Raw genomic sequence first — 25,424 nt, 5'->3', positions numbered from 1 at the left:
TCAGGGGCTTGGAGGAAGCAAAAGTTGGCAGGTGGTAATAATTCTAGCATACAGTGTTCAGGAAAGCCTAGGAGAGTTAACTGTGCTCCATCATGAATTATCATCTAACGTCTATTAACAAGGAGGGCAAGTTGTAGAATCTCGTAAGTAAATTCAGAACACTTCTATTTTTCAATTCCAGTTTTTAGGGTTTATTAATTCAATTCCTTGAAAAACCGGATCACTAATAGAAGGAGCTAGCCTATTATTCTAAATTCTGATTAAAAAACAGATCAAAACCAAACCAATCTATCCAGATTTAACATGTGGCTAAAAACCACTCAGTCATATTAATCTTCTCCCTGACATGTGCAAATAATCCTCGGCTTTTGTTACCTTGGATTTTATAACCTGTATACAACCTAATCCTTCCAAATGAGACCCAGACCCAGGGAAACTGGAGTGAAAGCCATCAGTGTGTCTTTACAATAGCTGTGTGTGCAGACAGCTCACCTCTATTTTCAGCACAGAGGTGCACAGGCTTTTATTTAATCAAATGATCCACGAGACACTACAAAGAACAGATAATGACAGCCTAGAATGGCTGTTTTGTGCTGCAAAGCCTGGAGCGTGGAGCCATTATTAGCTCAATCCCAGGCACAGGCATGTGCTATCTTTTCCTTTGCCTGCTCAGTTTATTTCAGTGAATTGCACCTAGGTGATGAAGTCCAACGAGTAGATTTGCTCTACGGTCCAGCTGCCGTCTCAGAGCAGGATTGCCTTTACAGAAACCCTCCCAGGGCTTTGTCCAGCCTAGTTTAAAGTGTCTCATGTAATAATAAGGCTTCGATCCTTTTTTTTTTCTTAGATGATTCACGGCACTATAATCCTTACAGAAATTCTCCTGGTTTTTATCCTTACACTTTCTTTCTTATTTCCGTCGTTTCTTGAAACAACTTACGGTGTCAGGATGGTATTTATGCTTACTAAAAGAAGCTTTAACTACCGTCTCTAAACTGAACTGTGGCCAAACAAAAGTTCTTAAGCTTTTCCAATGTTTGCTCAAACTATATACTAGTAAAAAAATCATCATATATGTTGTAATCTTAATTGGTTTGCTCAAGTAATGTATGGGTTTCCACCAATGATGTAAAGAAATAAGGAGTGCTGGGTTTGACTTACACTTTTTCTTTTGAGATTTTCAATTAAATATTACAAATACTTTGTTTTCTGAGGGTCTTACTTTCTTATCTAAAGATATAAATAATAACTCCACTTTTCTTGGGTATATGTCAAACATGGTTGAGTTGTTCAGAACGTAAGTACTTCAGCACAGGATAACATTCTTGTTTGATAGAACCAATACTTCTCTTTGGTCTGCAGGGTCTCCCTTCCACCACACTTTGACTTGACCCTACCCTATGATGACGCTCTGACAATCTCTAAATGTTCTGTATTCTGTGCACTCTCTTGGGTGCATTTCATATCATGAACCATTTCTCCATTTTTCTATATGAGGTATCTTGGTATAGCCTAGCCTTCTCCATTTAAACAATCTCAGCTTTTCTCTTTAATTCACTATAGTGTTCTCAGAACGTGGCTTGTTCAATTACCTCTCAGTCATGAAAATCTAAATGTCTGGTCAATGGAGTTAACTGGGAAAACGTATATGTATTAACTATCTGAAGCACCTGCATTAAGTTATCATCCTTTACTGGGAAGTTAAAAATCCTCAGTGAAATTCTTAGAGGCATCCAGGTGACTTCACAAAATGTTTGTTGCTTTCACGAGAAACTTGGTAATCACCATACCCATTGCTTAATGTTTTGTGTCCTAAGATATCATGTTTTGATGAATTATAAATGTCATGGCTTTGGAAAATTACAGTTATCTATCACTTCCGGCTTTTCTATTATTTTCCTCTCAGGAAAGTTAAGATCTCTCAAGTAGCCCTGACATTTACTAAGCAAGTTCTCACCAGGATTCAGTTTCACTCAATGTAATTCAGTTGTTTCTTCCAGAACACCAGTACTGATCCTTATAAATAAGCTGATAAAAACTCACAAAACACCACATATGCTCCTCAGGTAAGATTTTATCTATATTTAGGTTTTCTGCATATCTGAAAATGTTTGTGAAAATCTCCCTTCATCCACATCTTCTCTAGGAGTTAATCACAGTATAAATGGTACCTGGGCAAAGAGCAATGAGGTTGGTCATGAGAGTGACCTTGGAATGTGAATATGAAGGATGCTACTCATCCAAGGTAGACTGGATCACTGATTTCCTGCTTCTGTAAGAATTCTGAGTCTCAAACATAGCAACACCTCGGCCCTTCAACACATCCATCTATCAGTGGGGTAAGGAGCTGTGGGGGAGAAGGGTTATAAATGCAAGAAGAATCTGAAAGGGGGTCACTGAAGACAAATAAGGGAAGGGCTCTATTTTTACATCACATTTGTATTCATCATTGACTCAAAAAGGAACTCAGTTGCTTTAAACAATTGTATCTATGATATTCATAGAAAGAAAAATATAGGTCCTGGTGTGTCATCCCATTCTCCGGTACATAAGGTCAGTGGGATCACTTCTCTGGGCCTTAGTCTCCTCAGTGATAAAACAAATGACCCCTAAAAGGTTCTGCCTTCATGACTCACTTTGTTAGTTACTCAACAAATGCTCAGAAGAAAAGACATTAGATCTCTGTGCCTAAAATACAAAAAGGTTATATTTTAAATTTGTGTATTTCTTATTCTAAAATGAGACAGTTCAAGAGATTGAGAAAGGTTAGTAAGGAGCATTTAAGGATTAAAAAAAGAATATTTAAGGAGGAACATAACCACATGGAAAGTACTGGTACGTGGAATACTAATTTGGAAGTTGCAAAGTGGAAAGATGTTGAAAGAACCATTGGGTGGGAAACCCTTAAAAATGATTATCCATGCAATTGATCCTGGTAGTAAGGCTTCGTTCATATGATCAGTTTGCAAGCTGGCTGCATACAGAACAAATTCAACACAGAACACTCCTAAATTCTGTTCTCTTGGCAAAGAAGTATACAGTATGAATTCACCATATTTGTGGGGCTCAAGAAAACAGAGACTAAATTTTTGCCAAAAGCCAAATTCCATTTAAGGTAATGTGACATTTCAAGAGCAGTCGTTCTGCGTTTTCATGGATAATGCATGAACATATCAAAGAAATTATTATTATTTTAGCAAAGACACAGAATGACATCGTGAAGGCAGCCATCAGTAGACTGAAAGGAAATGAAGATGTTATAATCTTTTTTTTTTTTTTAAGATTTTACTTATTTATTTGACAGAGAGAGAGATCACAAGTAGGCAGAGAGGCAGGCAGAGAGAGAGATGGGGAAGCAGGCTCCCTGCCGAGCAGAGAGTCCGATGCGGGGCTCGATCCCAGAATCCTGGGATCAAGACCTGAGCTGAAGGCAGAGGCTTTAACCCACTGAGCCGCCCAGGCGCCCCAAGATGCTATAAATCATTAAAATAAGCTCCCACCAATAAAAGGCTGAAAAAAAAAAAGTGTGCGTGGAGGGAGCATAGGATGAAAACAGGTGGTTTATACTGGCTCGATGCATGACTTAATCCAGTGCTGGCCAGCCTGCTTAAAAGGCCCTGCAACAAATCTTAAAGTTCTAAAGGGGAAAGGTAGTTTTCTGTCATGAGCAGTTTCATAGCCTAGGAAAGAAAATGGCAAGACCTGACGAGTGTAGCATTTTCACTGCAGTATCTAATGCTAGGTAATCATGTACCAAGTGTGAATTTTCAAAGAAAGAAGGAAACTCTAGGCAAACTAGTAAGAGCATTTGTAATAAATTGTGCTGCACATGATGCAGAATTAGAGAAGAGCAAAAAGGATGACAGAGCTCGTTATGTGTAAGTCATGAAAGAGTAAATCACATTAAATTGCAATGGCATTTAAAACAAATTCTCTGTAGAATTTTCACTTTTTTTTCTGTATTTAAATCAAAAGCAGAGTTGCTGTTTTCTAATTCATAAGTTTTTTTTCCAAAGAAAGAACACTGATTATCTAGTATGTATATAGTATAAGATCACTGTAAGGGAAGTAAATCTCTCTCTAACAGATGGAGCAGATTTTACAAGAAGGGAAAAAAAGAAACTGAATGGACCCTATAGACAGCACCCTCATCTTTCTGGAAGGGCTGTGGGCCTCTAGTTGGCAAGATTTGGGGATAAACTTGTCCCACAAGGAACTGACTTCAAAGCAATATATTCAGTATATGAAGTTCTTAGTTTTTACACATGAAGAAGAGTCACCCTAATGGCTTGGAATAAAAGTTAATAAAGAAGGCCAATTGAATACATTTTTCTGAGAGCTTATTTTAAAAAGTGAATTTCCTATTCCATATTTAACTTTCAAAATTACTATTCAAAACCAAAGTCAAAAATATTAATATAAAGGGTGTAGACATTACCCTCCAAAAGAAAGACTTCACAGAGAAATAAGATCCAACCACTTCATTTTCTGAGAGATCCTAAAAACAAACAAATATTTAGCTACATTTTGAAGTGTTTTTGAGAAGAATTAATAAACCCAACAAAACAAAATGAACAAAACCCCAACGTTATTCCCTTGAGTAAATTAAAGATTATTTGTTTGTTTGTTTGTTTTTTTTGGTCTTATTCTTATCTGGTATCAATGGTAGTAAGTTTGGAAAGGATTCTTTCTGTCATTTTTAAAGAATCTACTTACCTCTTTATTCTTAAATTATTATTACATCTCAGACTCTAACACATTATTTTAGAAAGTAGGATTGTTCAAACACACTGTAAGATTCTGAAGGAAGTCAGATGATATCTTCCTTTTAACAAAACAAGTTAACAGCATAGACCTTCAGAGCATTTTTAAAGAATGAGCATAGAAATCTTATTTAACAACACACACATAGTCAAATTTGGTTTAATGCCTTATAAAACTTCCCAGTTTTATGATATAATATAGAATACAGATAATATAAGTTAACGTAAGCTCCGTAAAAGTAATTTTGGCAAGAAATGAATACTGAGCAGAGTGGCAACCGGGCTGAGAACGAAGTCACAGATTCATGTTGGATATTTTATTACTAATCCCCAGACTTTCATAAAGTGAAATCAAGTTGACTTTAGGAAATCAAAACCATAGTTGCTCATTTTAAGGAGAACATTTGCATTTACATGCATCCTTTACCTTGAATGCTTTGCATCCTGTCTCTGGATGTCAGTTATGGTAAAATTATGGGGACACTGATGGGGCAGGATGACTGTGGACACCATGATGAAGAGGATGAGGTTTTGTAACTTATTTGATTACTCCATGATTTTGTGTTAGCAACTAAGATAGTGGTCCAGCACCCCACATGATGCCTATTGTATAGTAGATTCTCAATAAATAATCTGTTGACTTTAGTCACTTGGAGTTTCATTTGGTTAGGCATAGATATTCCTTCCAGACATGATACCAAAAGTCATACCAGAAAATAATAGTGAACTAAATATTTAAGGTGTGCAGCAAGTTGAAAAAATTTAGGACTACAGTTACACCAGAGATCATCTATATAATCTGCCTGTTTTTTTTTTTTAATATGAAACCTATTTCTCAAGAAAATTATTTCAGTTGTCCAAGGTCCCTGCATAGGATTTGGTTAGGTAGCATGGCCAATATCAGAGGTGACTGGGAAAAAGTCTGGAGTTTAAGACATCATTTTACTGTCATTGATAAGATATAATTCATTTTTACAGCTTTGGTTCTCATCTGTCACACTTAGCACACTGTCATATCAGTATCTAAAAAAATAAAACAAAACAAACAAAAAAACCAAATCTCTTAAAAAACACATTTACATTTGGACATTGGGGCATGAAACTTAGATGGAATGATTGCAGGCTTTTTCAATGCTGAACATGGTTTAACTAAAAAAAATCTCATTCTAGCTTTTACAAAAGATGTGTGCTTTTCCTTTTGCATTGCCCATTCTCTCCTTCCTTTGATTTCCAACTCTTTTGTAATTAAGCAGCATGTTTAGCAACATGTGGGAAATTTAATTTAAAAGTATCATATTAAAGACACTGAAATCTTGGAGTCTCCTTACACAAGTAATTTCCCCAGAGCCAATAACACAAGTTATGTAACTAACAGTGAGTTTTATCTCAATGTAAAATGTGTTAAGGCAATACTAAGGCAACTTAAATGGGTGTGAAAGTATTGGCTTTAGACTCAAGACAGTTATAACAAACAATATGACCACCAAACATTTAAAAGTCTTGTTAATTCATTTAAAGGTTAGGTGGTCTAAAGTGACTAATGTTGAAACTGTACCGATTCCGTACTCCCCATTCTTCCTCAGGTGAATACAGAAGTTAATGACCTAATTCTGTGAGTAGTATGAAAGAGCAAGAGGAGATTGATGAATTTTGTCTGTGTGTGTGTTGGTTGGGGGTTTAATGATCAAGATTTAGAACTTAGGTTTCTCTGTTAAAATTTGAGAAACAAAAATATTAGCCACATTTGGATCCACTGAAGTCTCTAGGCTGTGCTTTTCATGCCATGTTTAATTACTTCTGCCATTATTCATCAACTAAAATTTATATTTCATTTTACAACCTGCATTCTCATGTAAATTTAGGCCTTTATTTCAAATGGAACAACTTAATCTTCCTCTGGACCCTTATGCCATCCATTGCCCTGATGAATATGAACTCCACAGCAGACGAGGCAAGGCTTTCCTTTCATGAGAGTTTCTAATAAGAACAACAACAACAATAAGACACCTGGCATTATGATAAAGAGTTCTAAAAAAAAAAAAAAGTGATTTTATTATGAGGGCAAGAAAAACCAAATGTGAATTTCAGAGAAGACCGGTCTTTCATCATGATTGGAGAAATTTAGTTATGCTTCAGTCTCCACTGAGACAAGAAGTTGATAAGTGAGGGAAAGTACCATTTTAAAAGTGCTAAAATTATAAAGTAAGAGCAAAAGGAAGCCAAACACAAAAAAACCAGAGGCATCAAGTTAATAAAGGAAAATTACTAATGTTATCCTGAATAATGAATTGCTGTCTATTTCCGCCGAGGCTTTGAATTTATGAAAGGAACAAGATCCAACGGTAATACCTTATTTAAATCCATTTTTTGCCTCTAAAACACTAAGAACATTTATCCTCAAAGATCAAAAATCCCACTATGAATCTAAAAAATAACAAGATTTTAAATTTAAAAATCTAAAAGATACACTTTTTCCCTAGAGAAATAAAACAAAAGAACAGTTAACTTCTTTCCTAACAAAATGAATATGATGCTGTTTTCAGCCTTGTATTTAAATAAATCATAAAAACCTTTAAGGACTTTGTCATCAGATGAACAAAGATTAGCCACTAAATTTCAATTAATAGTGTTTTTTTTTAATCAGCCTTAATGTGTACAGGCCTTTAAACATTTTGCTTGCTTATTATAATTCAGCAATTCTTTCATACTCGAACACTCACTACAGATTTGAAGCCCGAGATTCAAGGGTGGGAGTCAAGCCAGGTTGCACTCACATTCCACAACATATTTTAATAGGAACGCAATTTCCTTTTATCAATAACTCTCTGGGCATTTACAAGGTTAAAAATAAGTAAATCCATAAGTAAATAATTTTTGTAGGCTTCCCTGGTCTGACTGCAATCACTGTTTATCAAAGCTACGGCTTTTAGATGCTCTCCCATCAAGTTGAATATGCCCATTGGTTGTCATGTAACTGAAAACAGGGGCATGAAGTAAATAGAAATCGTGCTGAAATGCTGTTTTCCTGTTTTCTTGGTTACTCAAATTGGGGTTCATATCAGTTATACTAATTAAACACAAACATGAGTCACTCTGTAACTCCAACTGTCCATCTAAATATTTCTGACAAGAGAGACAATCTCAGCTCCCCAGAGGACACGTCCTATAACTGAAAACTGGCTTTGCTTTGTCTTTCATTTTCCTAGAAATTTTAACTTAAATCTGCTATGTGTGTGTGAGTGTGTGTATAAACACATACATACACGCATGTATACTGCTGTCAACCAGGGCTTCGAAAGCGGAATCTTCACAAAATGATTTATTTTCGTTGTGGATATTTCGGGCACTTTAAAACCAATAAATCTCCTCCCAGTCGCATTCAATTGAACATATATATATACATATACCACATATATACATATATAAGTTAGAGATATCTGATATATATTATATATAGAAATGTATTTCTTTGAATTAGGAGGTGGTGTAATCTTGCAAACCAACCCTTAGCTCCATTATGCTGGAGCCAAGTTGTATTGGTTCCCGCCCTTTGATTAGTCCAGAAAGCATCTTGGGAAATTATCAGCTTGCTGGGTAACACATGTTAGCAATGTGGCGACCAACCAATGACCCACAATTAACCATCTTAGAGCTAGCACGCAGGTGTCACGGCATCCATGCCCTGCCCGAGATTACGTGTTGTCCTTTTGCTTATGCCAACTCACTCAGATTTGCTCCCTCAAAGACCCACAACATTTTAAAAATTCAACAAGAGTGGTCACATACATGTAAAGCCACTGTTACAGCAAATCCCTGGAGTTATGAATTTTAATATGTAAAAATGTATGATATTTTATACCTATGGGAAAATATTGTCAAAAACAGCAAGGAAAAATGTCATCTCCACATAAAACTTAACTGTGGCTCTGTGTATTTTGTGGGATAATCAGATATTTTACTGGCATGATGCTATCTCGATGTTAAATAAACTTACAAAACTTACAAATTTTAGGAGTTTAGTGATTGAGGTAAAAATAGTCTTTTATAGTAGAAATGCTCATGCTATTTGCCCTTTGGAATCTCAAAAGCCTTAATTATGAGGTTGTCTTGATAGCATTCCCAAATAATACAGATTTGGGAGTATAAGCAGTGGTAGGGATTTCTAAAGGAATTACATATTTCCTTTGAAAATCTATAAACCATCTATTTTTTCCCGAGGCATATGCATAATAATTTGAAACGAGACCCCAAAGAAAAGCCCTTTGGGTGACTCACAGTTGAGAGAGCCAATGACCAAGAAAGTTTGCATGTTTTGCAAGTTTTAAAAAATCATCTATTTATTATCAGGATACGAGGCCTTTGGAGAAAGAACCTGATAATTATTAAATGATGACTTTTTTTTTCCCCACTATGTCAGACTGACTGTGTGAGATACTTAAAAATGCGTTAATCTGTTTCTCTGGCGTTTCTTAAATTAAAGCACTTAGAGGTTTTCACTGATGCATTTTTAATGTGTCATCCAAGGTGTCAGCTTTAACTACGCCCTGCAGACTTAGAGTTGAAAGTGTTCTCTAGTTTAAATTAACAATATCCTTGCCAAAAGTCTTATTAAAAATTGCTTCATTCACCAGTGAATAAAGTGTTTTATAGTTCATTAAAATTATGCTAAATGATTATAATAAAATCTTTATAAAAAAGATATATTACTAAAAAAATAAGCCATCAAGTAACAGAAGATATGCTAATGAGACATGATCACATAGTCCATATTACATTATTCAAAGAATGAACTCTTCTTAAAACATTTCTAAACTGTTATTGTTGAGAATATGAATTGCGGTGTGTATATCTTTGTATTATCACAATGGCTATGTCTCATGTAATTAAAGTGATTTATTGAAAGCGCATAAGTTTATTATCACACTCATCGATAAACCAATTCTTCTCCATTAAAACACACACACACACACACAATGTAGTATAAAATCATTTCTGCTTATTGTCTGTCTTATAGAGGCAATTTTTTCATTATTATTTTCTATTTTTTGTTTGACTCCACAAAATTTATTCATAAAACACATATACTTCTTCTCTTCTGAGCTCATGAAACTTTCTTGTTGAATAATTTAATCTTAGAATAAATTATCAATGATAAGCCTCTTCTAAAGAATAAAATATTGCAATAATTCAAAGCATTACCATTTCTCTGCCAAAATGCATTTTGTCATGTAAGTATAACTCTTTGACCAGGATAATTATTCAGTTGCCCAAGTTTAGGGAGACATTGATCCCTTTCTTCTTAAAATAACGTTTTTCTTTAACAGCTGAGTGTGAGGCAGGATTACAGATGTGTAGCATGGAAAGTAAGTTTGTGGAAAACCAGAAGGAGAATTTTAAAGGATGTTATCGTCCCCAGAAGAGGAGATATGATGGAATTCATAATTATTTACTGGTTAACATACCATTCAAATATAGCAAATATTTAATCTTAATATTTAGTCTTGCTTCTCAGAGGTAAACACAGGTGTATTTCTTTTCCTACTTGTCTTTGGATGGTAACATAATTATGCCAAATAATATGTAAGCCAGTCTTGAACAGCAGTTATAATTCCCTGCCCTCAAGATGGCTATTCAGCTCTTGTTTTCAATAGTATATACAATCCTGCATTGTAAGAGTGCCACCAATAATATAATTTCCATGGAAATTGACCATCAGCAAGATGATGAAAATGAACAGATATTTAAGTAATGGGAAACCCCATGAGCTGATTCATTTGTATATGGGGGAGATGTGCATATTTAAAAAATAACTATGCCAACTTAGTTTTCCCTGTCTTTGGTTATGTCACTTCTGAAAACAAAAGAAAACTCATTCCTAGAGAGAATATCTAGCAATGTTAACTGACTTTGTTTAAGTCTTGGCCAGAAAGTTCATAATTCTCAGGCTTTATAATCACCATGGTACTCGCAGACAGGCTTCATATCAAAGCCCTGCTATAGAAAAGCAGGAGACCTCATTCTCATAAATCAAGGTTCCAAAGATGAAAATGACCTGTTTATATGAAAAATTCACCTTTGGATTTGAGGACAGTTGTATCAAATATAAAATACCTATATTTAAAGGTAATACAAATAAACCATATCTTTTTTCCAAAAATAGAAGAAAAAGATGTAGACACAAGGACATTTAAGGGGAAGGTTGAAATAATTAGAAAAGGGATACATAATAGTAACTTAGTAGTTCATAATGCTACAGAGTATGGTTACTCATCCCTGAGTTTCTCCAGAAGCACAATTTGCTTGAACATCATCCTTCCTCCTTTAATCCTTGGAGGATGGAACTAGGGAAGCAGTTTCAGGGTGTGTGTGAAGGATGGCGGACGATGTGGTCATTGAAGTTATAAACTTTCCCCAGATTTTGATTTTGACACTTTGTTCTTATCATACTAATATGAATGAACACAGCAAATGTTTTAGGGGACAGTGATGATTTGAATGAATTACCAGGTGTTCAGTACGTTCTCATAGAAAAAAACCAAATGAGTGAACAGATTTTCCTTTACTCAGCATTCAATATCCCTATTAAATTTATACAACTGAAACTCCCTTAGGCTAAAAACCCAAAAGACATATTACCATATGAACTAAAAATAATCTGCCAAGGACCCCAACAAGTGCAGAGCTAGACACAGGGAATTCTATATCTTCAACGGTGAGCCAGAAAAATGTACCAGTCTAAATGTACAAATAGATTACTAATAGTAAATTAAAACTTCAAGAACTTTAGATGTAAAAATAGTGTTGAACAGATATTTATTATTCATTTTATTTTTTTGTTGAGCAAAGGAAAAGATGTGGATTTATGTTTATTTAATGTTTAAAATTAAATTTAAATATGAACTAAAGTCTTTAAAGAAGAATCTTTACATTTGTTCCTTCTTTTATACTACAATAAAATGGACCATTCTTACTAATTAATACTAAATACTATATAACATCCTGCTCTAGTATTATGTCTTAACTATATCTGGAAGAGAAATATTGATATATATTAAGGTATTACATCATTTTTACGCACATTTGTCATAATATAGACACAGAATGAGGAAAGTAAAATTACATGACTTTTAAAAAATTCATATTTTTCAGATAATACTAACTTTGAAGTAAATTACAAAGAAAAACATGTAATACAAACATGAACAGTGCAAACTTCTTTTTTAAGACTCTTTGAAACTTTATTTTGGTCAATAAAAAACACAGTGAATACTAAGTCAGAAATACTCAGTAATTTTCTTTAATAGATGCTTTTCACTTTATTAAAATGTAAAGGTGATTTTTAACATGGCCCTGACCTTTTTGTGAGCCAAGTTATCTTTCAGTCATTAATACTATAAGAATTAAGAGGAAACTGTACAGTAAGAAATACTTATTAGAGAAAATTCAGAATTATCATAAATATAAAAACATTTTGATGTATTTTCTAAATTCACAGTTATTAAAAATGACAAAATTAAAGAAAAATTTAAGTAATAGCATGATTCAATCAGAATGGGAAAAAAAAAAGATCATCATGTTCCAGGGTCTAAAAAAATTACCCACTATTAAAAATGAATAGTGACCTTATAAATAGAAATTTGAACAAAACAGATCTTTGCAAATAAAATCCCTTTATTTCAAGGACTTTGCATATAAAAGTCAGTTTCATCTTGGTTTTTATTTATGTCCAAGAGTGGTACGGCCACTGAACAAATGAGATGCTTAGTTTATATCTTATGTATTTTACAAGTTATAAGAAGAGCCAGGTCTTTGAAAGTTACAGGAACCACAAACTCCTCTCACTCCCAAGAGCCATTTATTTCTTGAAGTGGCCATGATGGAAAGCTCTTCTCAGTATAGACTCCAAAGACGTAGCACTGGAGGGATTTTGAGTTTAGAAAACCTCAGACTCCATTCTCAGTGAACAACGACAGAGAGTTACATGAATCTTCCTTCTTTCTGGAGTGGCCTCTACCCTAATCCAACCATTTAACTCCTGATCTGGAGCAAAGGCATTTTCTAGACCCTGTGGCACACACAACAGAAACCAGATGCTGAGAATGATGCTGAGAAGGGACCAGGCATTAGCAAGAGGATGATGTGGATATGAGTGAGTTGATCAGTGTGATTTCTAGTTACTTAAGAAGCATCACATGATTTACTTGAAGTTTATGAGAAAAAAAAATAACAAGAGTGATGAAATCCTGTAGTACGGTTTGAAGAGGTGTGAGACAGATTTGGAAATGCAGCTGATAGTTCTTCTCAACAAGAAAAGCTGAAAGATCACATGCTAAGCCATTACCTTACTTGATCTTTTCCAGCTCTTCCTCATTAGCATTGTCTGTAAACGAAATAAAGCATTTTCATTATCTTATCACTCAAGTACAGAATAGGGCAGCCAGTGGTTTTCTAGAGGAAGCTTAACATTTAAACAGCAGTTTCCAGCAACGAGTATACAAGACAAAACTTGTTTATCACAGACACACACACACAGCTAGAAGAAGCACCTTTAACATTCAAGCAGTCTTTCTGGTGAGAGTTCACTTGCTTTATTCTTTTGTAGAGAGAAATGAGACAGTATTTTTAAATAGAATGGAAATTTTGAGATATCTTAATTATTGGTTGGGAAAAAAAAAAAACAACCTTATTGAGTCTCATGATTGGCAATTGTTCCCTTTGGTGGTGGAGGCTGACAGTGTACAATGACTTTACCAGGTAACTTTTCTCTTCAAATATGTTTAAGAGTCTGTTGCTTTGGTGGCATCCTAGCATTAGCTCTGCTTCCAGTTAATCTTTAACTATATTGGGGTCTACAAATGCTTTCAGTTGTGAAAACCATTGCATTAGTCGATCTTCTTGCTAAATGTTCAGCCATAACATGTCCTTTAAATCAGTTTTTTCTGTGTGTTTCATAGTAAGAAGTAATTATGGCTATAAGTTTAATTTAAGGCTAATGGAAATCTTTAATGAGTGCCCAAGATCAGTGGTCTCTTGCATAAAGTAAGTCGTAAAAATCCAAAGATCTTTTATTCACTCTTCAGTTTTAAATTTTTCTCCGTGAATGCTGCGGTATTAACTTCCTGATTAACCTCTTTACCCTCTCTTATCTTTAAGGCCGATGAAGTGGAGAATAGGGAGTTTGGAGCAAAGAATATGGCTCATAGAAATGCTTGTCATATTTGTACATCAAGGAAGCATACTGGTGCTTATAAGAACCATACCTCCTTAAGCAGAATTCACTATGAGGCAGGTCCATTTCAGAAACTACTCATAAATTACAAAAATACAACAAAGAAAAGATTTTAATATAAAATTAAGTCAATAGAAGACAACTTTTGGCCTAAACCAAGACAATGGAACCAAAGAAATGAGAAAAATCATAAAATTGTCAAAGATATGGGATTCATTCCTCTTCTTTGTAGATAGTGGTTTTATAAGTTGTATTTTTCCTGTATATCCTCTGTGTTAAACATTGACCAAAATATGGGAGAGTGATAGTTTTCCTAAGGTTGCCATAATTCCTGATATATATATACATATATATATATCTTAAAGTTTATATATATATATATATATTTTTTTTTTTTTTTGGAATGGAGCCAGGAAACAGTAAAGCATTGTTATCAAATACTATTTATAGAAACATTTTATATGTTTCCTAAGCACTAATGTGCAATTTATTTTGAAGCAACAAAACCCACCATTGGGGTGTAATCCTGATGATTCACAGACCTGTAACCCTGGGACAAATAGTACATTATATGTTAATTAAAAAAAAAAAAAAACAGGGGCGCCTGGGTGGCTCAGTGGGTTAAAGCTTCTGCCTTCGGCTCAGGTCATGGTCCCAGAGTCCTGGGATCGAGCCCTGCATCGGGCTCTCTGCTCGGTGGGGAGTCTGCTTCCTCCTCTCTCTCTGCCTGCCTCTCTGCCTACTTGTCATCTTTGTCTGTCAAATAAATAAATAAAATCTTAAAAAAAAAAAAAAACCACCAGTGACTTGGTTAAAAAAAAAACAAACACCATTGGGTTGTGGAGAGTGCTATGTAGTGGTCATGTAATCAATGTTCGTTGTTGATCTTAAGCGAGTTATTGTTCTCAGCATCAACACCAACATTACCACCTTCTCCCTGATCACTGAAAGGCAAGTGGAAACCAAATACTTCCATGGTATGCCATATTCATAGAAACTCCACCAGCAGATGTAAGATAATAAATGCTCAACTTTCTCAGAAAGCAGAGTTTCAATGAACAAAGAATGGTACTTCCTAGAGGCAATGTTTTGAGTCAAATCAAGTGAGAACAATTAAGTCAGAAAGTCAAATCTCTTAGCTCTTGGCTATTTATCATCACCTTCTGCTTCCTAAGAATCTCCTAAAATTCCATTCTGTAAGAAATGCTATACTATGAAGAAGGGGATAAGAACATGAGGACGAGTTGAATCTCAGGGCAACACTACTCAGAATGACACACATTCACCACTGCTGCTCAAAACCACATTCCCTGACTTAGAGCCACTGCATGCAATAAACCTTCAAGACATAAATCTAACTATAGGGTTGGTATTTTTTCCCGTCTCTCAAAACTGGCTTTACAAATGGGCTGCATGGTATCATTTTTCAGAGTTGAGACACTGACATAAACAAACAAAAAAAAAAATCAATGATTTCCCAGAGCATAAGTGTGAAAGATCTGGCAGTTATGGGCATAAATCCATTATTTTCCTGATTTGGTTTCTAGAAATCTATTATTAGATCCACTGACTCTCTAAGTGTCCCTAGATTTTTAAAATTATTATTTTATTTATTTTTTTCATCATGACAAGTGTATTCTTTAATCCCTATTCCTATTTCACCTAACTCCCCCACCCAGCCCCCCCCTGGTAACCATTAAGTTTGTTCTCTATAGTTAAGAGTCTGTTTCTCGGTTTGTCTCTCTCTCTCTCTTTTTTTCTTTGCCCATTTGTGTTGTTTCTGAAATTCCACATAGAAGTGAGGTTATATGTTATTTGTTTCTCTCTTGACTGACTTACTTTTGTTTAACATTTGTACTCTCTAGCTTTAAATGTGTTGTTGCAAATGGCAAGATTTCATTCCTTTATATGACTGAATAATATTCCACTATGTATATATATACCACATCACCTTTATTCATTTATCAATTGATAGACATTCAGACTGCTTCCATAGTTATACTATTGTAAATAATGCTGCTATAGACAAGGGGTGCATGTATCCTTTTGAATGAGTGTTTTTGTATTTTGGGGGTAAATATCCAGTAGTGCAATTACCGGATGATAGGGTAGTTCTATTTTTAACTTTTTGAGAAACTTCCATATGGTTTTCCATAATGTCTGCAGCAGTTTGCATTCCCACCAACAGGGCAAGAGGGTTCCTTCTTCTCCACATTCTCATCAACACATGTTGTTTCTCGTGTACATATCTAGAAAAATGTTCCCACGGCTGATGTCAGGGACATTACTGCCTGTGTTCTCTTCAAGGATTTTTATAGTTTTGGGTCTCACAGTCAGGTCTTAAATCCATTTTGAGTTTATTTTAGTGTATGGTGAAAGAAAGTGGTCCCTAGATTTTATAACAAGGTTTCTGCTTCTTGAGCAAAGCCAACTAGCTAAGTATTGGGTTTAAGTATCCCCTTCCCAAGTTTCTTTTTCTTTTTAGATGGTTGGGTTAAGAAAGATTCAATAAAACTGGAAACAGTAGAAGAGTTTTAAAAAAGGCAAATTTAACAAACACAGTATTACTACTAATACCTTTGCTATCTGTGAGATATTAGAGAAGAAAGATTGTTTGGGGAATGTTAAAGATAGGAGATAAAGCAAATTATAGAAAAATAAGATTTACTTTTTGCTCTACGATCTTAATTTCAGCTGAGAAACATATGAATTTGTTTTTGAAAGCACCATTATCTAATATTATTACAGGATAATCAAACTTCATTAGTAGCTCAACTTTTTTTGAAACCAGTGAAAGAAATAAGTAGTATAAAAATATGGCCTGTGATAGAGCTGTAGAGCTGATTATGTTTTCATGAGGTTCCACATTCTCAATCCATTTTTTAGCTTTATTTTTTATTGTAGTAGTTTTTAGGCAATTACATGGCTACTAAAGATACAATAATCAGATAATAGCTAGATATTATTGTATAGACATATTATAAAACATTAAATTTTTATAAGTGGATTTTAAAAAAAGTTAGCTATGAAATAATTCAGAAAAACTTGCAAAATAAACCAACATGAAAAAAGTATTTTTTTAATTTGCTAAAGGCCAAATGGGGTCAATTCATATGTTTCTTACAATCCTCTATTTTTTTTTAGCTTTAGCCAAGCAATTTGTAGGTCTAGGTTATCTAAGAAAGTGTGCAACACAAATTAACTCACTTTTATTTCACAAATTCTCCAATGAAGAAAGCTGTGGATTGAACTCTGCTAGAAAAAGAGCCAGAAAGAACTCAAACACACTATCAGACCAAAATACCATATACAGGACACACATGGATGCACGACACACTTTTGTAGGTTCAAAAACAAGACATGCATTCAAAACAGAAATGACAGCTGTGTCATGCAACTCATCAGCATGCCCCTGCCCCCCATGAAGACTGTGGTTTCTCATACACACAATGCTGGAAACTTAAGAAAATATGTATCTCTATATATCCGTTCACATCTGAGATTTTTTTTTTTTAAGACTCAATGATGAGCTCAATGGAGAAGACTTTAGTATAAGCAATTTTGAAATACTATTGCTATTACTCATACTATACTCCTTAAATTGCTATAATTAGACATTGCATGTTTTAGAGGCTTTTGTAGATTCAGGAGGCTGCTGGGATTTTCAACTCCTTCTTCAGTTTTACTGATTTCCAGAACTGGCAATCAACACAAGGAGAAATCATTCCAACTGCATTATTCATGGCATGTATTGTCAGTATTAAGAGTGCATAAAAAAAACCAAAACAACAAACACAACCCACAAGATAACTGATTTAGAAACTTTAGCACTTTGTGATGCTAAGTACTCTGTATTTCCATTTTATTCCTACTTTCGATAGCATTTTTTTAACATTAATATTCTATTGCCTATTTGATAGACTTTGTCACTAGCTCTTGAAAGTCACGCCTTCCATTCTCTATTTTAACACATATAAAATATTTAGCAAAGCTTTGTAAATACAGGCACAAGCATAAACATGTGGTTCTTGGGCTTAAGTCTTAAATCCCAAAAGTTTAACATAGATTATTTCTGTTCTAATAACCAGAGAGTAGAACTCATAATTTTGGTGTGTGAGGATCAATGCAAAAATCATCCTCTATTCCTTTCCTATATATCATGTTAATATTAAATGGAATTGTGAAGACTTTAGTAACTGATTTCTGGCCTGCTGCATTTGAATTTTTCTAAACAAGATTTGTTCCCTGGATAATTTGTGAAAATTCGGTATACCATTTTCAAGACAGAAATATGTTTTATATTTCAGACATATAAAAATTTAATTTAAAGATCCATTGGATCCCTGATTGTTTTTAACGAAAAAGCTTCAAATATATTCCAGGGAAACATATGGAGCTAATACTAGACATGGTACAAAATGGAGGAGATACAGTGATATGCTTCTAATGCGTTGTCATCATCAAATATCTTCATATTCGATTTTAAGCAGAAGATCATTAATGTACTAATTTTAAGAACTCAAAAGGAAATTAAGTAAGTACTTAATATTGTTTGCGACAATCTCAGGAACTTGAATATTGAGAAGAAGAAAAAAAACCTTAAAATACCTTTCCCTGGATCTTTAAAGTGTCCCTTCAAATCCTCATAGACATTCATCTGCAACTCATTGAACAACCACTGGTACAGAAAGCTGGACTATCTTTGAAAGCAGTCCTCAAAGAAAGGTAATCAAAAGCAATATTTTACATATATATAATTATATGTATTTATATGTGTGTGTATATATTACACATATGTATATATGTATATATATATTTATTAATTTTTACCAGAAGTGATAAGATAAAGGATGGAGGTGAGGTGCGGTATGTCAGGTAGGACAAGGGACAGGGAAGAAAGCCTAGACTAGAGAGAAGGTGAGCTCTGCCAGAGTTTGTATGACTGGGGCAGAGGTTACCAGTGAGGGCACACACGATGCTCATTGGAGAGCTTTAAAGTCCCTCATCAGAAATTTCCATTGAATTAGAGAAATAAACACAGGTCACTGAACTCTTAGAAGAAGAATAAAGAGGACATTATAAGACCTGGCACAATGTTTACAGATGATCAGTAAATGTTTTTTGATGTTTCTTCAACCAACAAATGGTCCTTGTTCAGTCTCAAAATCTCATAATTAGTGTTGGTTCAAAGTTTTAGAGACTTTAATGAAATAGCTATAAAACTGCTATATAGAATAAAAAGAAAAGAAAAGAAAAGAAAAGAGAATTTATGTCTTTGTTAGAAATTTTCATCCTGTAAGCATATGCTTAGAAGCCCTGTTTCAAATCTAGGACATCAGACAAGCCAGGATACTGGGGATGCCACGAGAATGTCAGTAGGGGATCTTTCCTGCTTTCTGCCCTCCACATGAGTCAGTTCACTTCTCCACAACCAGCCCCATACTCCTCGCTCTTGATCACATTCCCAAGGAGGAGCAAGTGAAACCACACTGGACACCCTTCCTCCACTCCTCATGTGTGACTGGAGGTCAGGATGGTCACCACCCAGAAGCTGGCTCTGGTATATGCTTCAGCTGTTGTGCTTTTCTGAGGCACTGAGTCCTCACTAAGCTACTTGCTTCTCTGGTGAGAGAGAAGCCAGGTAAAAGTCAAGGCTAGTGTGGGGGTGGAGGGGAAGAAGACATCCTTTCTCAGTTGCCACGGAGGGATGAATCCAGGGCTGTTCAGGACTCTGAAGGGGGAGGGCGCGAAGTAAAGCAGTGAATGAAAAAATACTTGGCAGTAAAGGCTTTTCTTTCAAAAAGCTGGGTAGTCAAAGGAATTTGAGTCAAGAAAACGGCATGAAGATTTCAGAAAGAACTCTTTGTCTTAAGGGTAAATGGGGCTGGAGAGAGACGATGAGGAAAACAGAAAAGGAAGAAAAGATGAACAATACCAGATTTTTGATGAGCAACTGTTTCATATAACCCACCTGTTCCTATTCATGTTTGATAAATCACTGACGATCAGCAACCAGGCACTATAATACTTTTAAAGGATGTTTTTCTAATTAGAAAGACATTGTGCTGAAATAATAAATTTGAGCAACTGTGGAGATTGAAAGATTTTTACAGGAATTGTTAAAGGACAAATAATGCTGGGAACCTCTTTGCCTGTGCTAATAATCTGACGACTCATTTCTGTGCAATTCAGGACAACTTAGCGGCTTCATCTTGGTCCTAACTTGATCTCTCAAGCCCTCAGTTTGATGTTAGAGCACTTAATAAATATCCCTTTTCTGCAAAAATTCAACAGACTCTCCATCACCAAATCACCCAAATAACTATATCAGCCACCATATCCTTCTACTTTACAGTCATGTTGCCAGTTGGGATGGTTTGGGAGACATAAGACCTCAGGCACTTAGGTATTTTCATTTATAAAGTGCTGTTATTCATTAAAAGAGCAAAGAATCTCAAAATAAGATTCTATCACTAAGTTTTGTTGATTTTTCCTCTTATACATAAACCTGCTGATTTCTTTCCATCTCTACCTTGAACAATCCTAATCCAAACCTCTATCATCTTCCAGCAGGATTTTGGCAATAGTTGGTCCTAATGATCTCAATGTATCCATTCTCACCCTTTCATCTGTTTTCCACAATGTAGCTACACAGCTATTTTCAAAAGGTGAAAATGATTATGCCACTTCTGATTTATAGACTCCCCCTTGCTCTTCGGGGAATGACAACAAACCTTAACATGGCCTACAGTCCCTACACAATCTGGGTATCCCCTTTCCACTGTCATCACATGTCATGATCCCCCACACTCTCCTTTGCCTCCACCTTTCCTAAGCTCCAGGAATTTTTCAGTTCCTGGAGTGCGACCTATTTTCTCTAGCCACAGGATCTTTGGACACAGTTTCCTCTGCTTGAATACTCTCTTTCCCTGGTTTTTGTCTTATTAACCCCTGTTCACACTTCAGATCTCAGGTCCCCTTTGACTTCCTTAGAGAATTCCTGTTCCCCTAACTAGACCAAATTCTATTGTATTATCTTAACAGCAACACACACCTCTCTTTCACTGAATTCAAAATAGTCGTCACTAAATTTCCTTCAGTAATTATTTTATCCCTAAGTTCTCCACTGGATAGAAGTTCTACAGTCTAACAAGGGAACTGCATAGAACCTGGCTTACAGTAGGCTTTGGCCAATACTAGGATTATTTAGATAAAGCAATAAACAACAAAATTCAATAAAATATGAATAAACACAATTTATTCCTATGTATGGATTAGCCAGCTAGGATATACTCCTTGGCCTGTCCTGGGTTGATGTATTGTGCTGTACTTATTCCTTGTGCTGTATAATACATTCTGGATTGGTGACTTCTACAATAATGGGCTTCCATTTCTAAATATTATCTGTAAAAAAGTTTCCTTACCTACCCTTCCATTCGCACACGTGGGCCTGTGCATATGCACACTCACATGCATTTTGTTTATGGTGCTAAGTTCTCACAGTAGGTTTTGGTAGTACTTGTTAAAAAAGACAAATTTATACCTCACTGAATTAAGTATGGATACTTAAACCATACTTAACAAATATAGTATATGAACATGTGTGCTCATTGCTTAATTTTTGGAAAGGATAGAGAAAAATATTTGTTGAAAGGGTGAATTTTTCAATGAGTTTAAGGAGGTTCCAAATTTGAAGTTGGGATTCACTATTTTAATCTACAACCTTGGGGAAAATGTCAATAACACCTTTCCGGCAGACGACACACACCAACTTATAATCATGCATCATTTTAAGACAACAATACACACATTGCTGAAATAGGGTACTTGAACTTGCCAAAAAAATTATGTTTACTCCTCAAATGTGTTCTAACCAAAACTAGTGGGAGCAGCTCCCAGTACATGAAAGCACACTAAGTCTAACAGATAATCTCCAATAAATTGTGGCAGGAAGTGCACTGGCAAGCATACCGGTGCAGGTCGACCTGATATTTTTTAATGTCACTTAACATGCTGGAGTAATTGGTGCCTCTGTATCCCTTGTCAGTCTCTCACAGCAGCATGGTGTGCAAGGAAGTACAGACAGCCAGTGCTGGAAAATGTGTAACATCGACATGGAAACCCATCAAGAAGATGAAAAGTATTCACTTATCATTCAGCAAACAAATACCAGAATGCACAAACTCTATTATAATTTCACCTCATTTTTCTTTGTTATGGTACACCAGACAATACAGTCAAAACAGTAGAGTCTGGATACCTCAGTGCGGAATTCCAAATATTCAATTCAGTAGCAAATGTATTCCCTGAATGAATGCTACCATTTGCCTACAGCGTAACATGTCTGAAATTCGGAAATGAAATTATAATAAAAATTGCAAACGTGTCCCTTATTTACAACAAGAGGTTCCGATCTGGAGCACAGAACAGGAAATTTGAGTCGAAAAAGATATAAAATGCAGGGACTAAGGAATACCCAGGATACTTACGGAAACAAAGAACAGGCCCGACTTTCATACGCAGCTTGTCTTTATTATAACCTCTGGGTTCAAAGAAGACCCATGACATTTCACCAAGTGAGCGCAAGAAAGCACTCCTACAAGGCTGTGGGGCAACTTACCACATCCCTGTGTTCTCCTTCTTTAGGGGTAAGGATGACAGAGAGCAAAATGATTCCAAGATAATGGTCAGGATAATGGGGATCTTTCAATGTTAGGGTCACATCTGTGGGCCTATGATATAAAATATTAAGATTGTGAGCAGTCATTAAATGGATAAGCCAAAAATATATTTTATATTGACAATTTATTATATTAATATTTTGCATTTAAAAAAAATAATATATAATGTATTATTAGCCCTAGAGGTACAGGTCTGTGAATTGCCAGGTTTACACACTTCACAGCACTCACCATAGCACATACCTTCCCCAATGTCTATAACCCCACCACTCTCTCCCTACTCCCCTCCCCCCGGCCCCCCTCAGTTTGTTTTGTGAGATTAAGAGTCTCTTATGGTTGGTCTCCCTCCCGATCCCACCTTGTTTCATTTATTCTTTTCCTACTCCCCAAACCCCCCACGTTGCCTCTCAACTTCCTCATATCAGGGAGATCATATGATAGACAATTTATTATTTTTAAGAGGAAAGCCAATTTTGTTTTCTTTACTTTTCCGGTATAACTTCTGTTGCTATTGAAATATCATCAAATCACTAAATTATCCAATTGATTGTGGACCAGATGGAAATACTTGGGTTCATTGCAGATGTCTCAGTCCTGCCTGGGGTTCTAGAAGGCTGGGAAACTATAACAGTATTGAGAAATCCACAAGTCCTTTTTTTTTTTTTTTTTTTTTTTAGGATCTCTAAACACACAGAAAGCAAAGCCACTATTTTCTATAAATTTGAGACTAAAAAGTAAGTGAGGGTCATTTACAGATCACTACATGATTTAGAGTGAATGGATGAGTGGGGAAAAAAGGAAAGGATAAAATATAACTCATCTAATATACATCATAGACATAATTTTTATTTTTTTTATATTTTTAACAGACTCCATTGTTTAAAGTGCTTCTATATACTTTGGCTGTTTAAACCTATGTCTAAACAATTTTTAGGTTTAGAAACACGAGGAAATCCATTGTCAGTGGATTCAGAGTTAGTGCATACTTAGAAAGGTTTAGAATTATGTATGTCTGAGGAAGAGATTATGAATTACTCGGTATTACCCAAATTCACTTTTACAAATAATACAAAACACACATTCAACTGACAATGGGTAGGTAATATCTTATTTCCATATTTCAGTTAAACAAATATTTCAGTTTTAATAAATGCATGTTAAGTTTTATAGTATATGTGTATTTATGATACATACATAAATATATTTTATATAGAATTTGATTTGGTTCATTTTGTTAATCAAACAGGGGTTCATGCACTCTGTAAACTTAAGGGACTGTGGAATATTCAATACAAACTTAAATCTTTAAATGTTGTCAAATTAGGCATGTTCCCTTACTTGTTCGGTCACTTGTTCTTTTCATTCACAAAACGTGTATTAAGCACATATGAAATACCGCACACTGTGCTAAGCTCTGGGTAAAAAACAGACGTCAAGATCAAAGATAACATTATCTTCAGGGAGCTTAACAATTAGTAAATGATACAGTTGGAGTCTAGTTTTGGGGAGAGGGCTTGGTGGGAAAAGCTGGTCCAAATAAGAATTTTCAATTCTGTTGGCACATCAGAATCCATTGGGGAGCTTTTAAAAAGTGCCTATTCCCTAATTCTACCCATGATGACCCTGGTTCTATAGATAAAGGGTGGGGTGTGGAAATTTATATTGCTTGTAAAGCTCTTGAATGATTTTCCCATACAACCAGGATTGAGAAATGCAGATACTTTTTATTGCTAAGATAAAGTACTGGGAGATTCTTTCACATGATGCTTAATTTTTACCAAGTCAAGGAATAATGTCATGAGAAAAAATGAACAGTTTCCTGACGTCAGAGGTTTTAACTGAAATATGAAAAATTAGACTGATAATACACATTATAATAGTTGTGATCCAAATTGCTTCACGATCAATTTAGTTACAACTGATCACTGTGGTTTGACAGTTTGTTCCTTTTATCTTAAGAAATTCATGTTAAGCATTATAGAAGATATGTACATATTATACATACATATATGTTTTTATATGGGGTTACAATTTGATTTGGTTCATTTCCCTGAAATGATTAAATATAAAATTAATAGAAACAACTTCATTACATTTTTATAATGATTACACGATAAAAGATTTAAGAACATTTGCAATTGTTTTATGATGATTACCTATTTTTTTTTTTTAAGGATTTTATATTTATTTGAGAAAGAGAGAGAGCTTGAGAGGGGAGAAGGTCAGAGGGAGAAGTAGACTCCCCATGGAGCTGGGAGCTGAATGTGGGACTTGATTCGGGGACTCCAGGATCATGACCTGAGCAGAAGGCAGTCGCTTAACCAACTGAGCCACCCAGGCGCCCTGATTATGTATTATTTTCTTTTAATGTAAAACCTTAATGCATTATATAGTAAGATAAGTATTTATATGGCTACTACCATTATCCATTTATCTGCACCCAGGGACTACTGATTTATACATAGAATGTAATGGTATATACCAGCTAGTGATTTTAAAAAGTAGTTTGTTTAGAACTTTTTGTTTAAAGAGTAGGATGTTTATGTGGTTTTGAGAGGAAGGAATGGTTAAATACAAAAAATAAGTAATGTGTCAAAATAAATACCAAATGCTTGTATATAATCTCTTTTTATTTTCTTAATCATCTCATATTTTTTCCATTTAAAGTTATTTTTCACCAGTGATTTATCTTTAATAAAGAACAAGGGAAATTTATGAATTGAACTGATTGGAATTTAGGAGTTGAATCTG

General features: G+C 34.9%; 1 protein-coding gene across 9 annotated transcripts in view; it reads right to left on the bottom strand.

The window, feature by feature from the left end:
- Positions 1-25,424, bottom strand: part of MCTP1 (multiple C2 and transmembrane domain containing 1) — a 519,900-nt gene that overhangs the window by 207,901 nt on the left and 286,575 nt on the right. For 7 of the 9 annotated variants that reach the window (XR_004381302.1, XM_032846299.1, XM_032846346.1 and 4 more), the window contains exons 5-7: positions 22,613-22,724; positions 13,105-13,143; positions 4,439-4,498 (exon numbers count right to left, since the gene is read on the bottom strand). Coding sequence is in view for 8 of the 9 variants with exons in the window: in XM_032846299.1 (XP_032702190.1) it covers positions 4,439-4,498; positions 13,105-13,143; positions 22,613-22,724 (211 nt within the window). In the remaining variant the exon portion in view is untranslated. The remainder of the gene's footprint in view (positions 1-4,438; positions 4,499-13,104; positions 13,144-22,612; positions 22,725-25,424) is intronic. The other 2 variants (XM_032846324.1, XM_032846333.1) reach the window with 2 other exon arrangements.

This window comes from Lontra canadensis, unplaced genomic scaffold (assembly GCF_010015895.1).
Source record: "Lontra canadensis isolate GAN:19392208 unplaced genomic scaffold, GSC_riverotter_1.0 scaffold4, whole genome shotgun sequence".
In the NCBI taxonomy this organism is placed as follows: domain Eukaryota; kingdom Metazoa; phylum Chordata; class Mammalia; order Carnivora; family Mustelidae; genus Lontra; species Lontra canadensis.
This window is presented reverse-complemented; position numbering and strand designations above follow the sequence as displayed.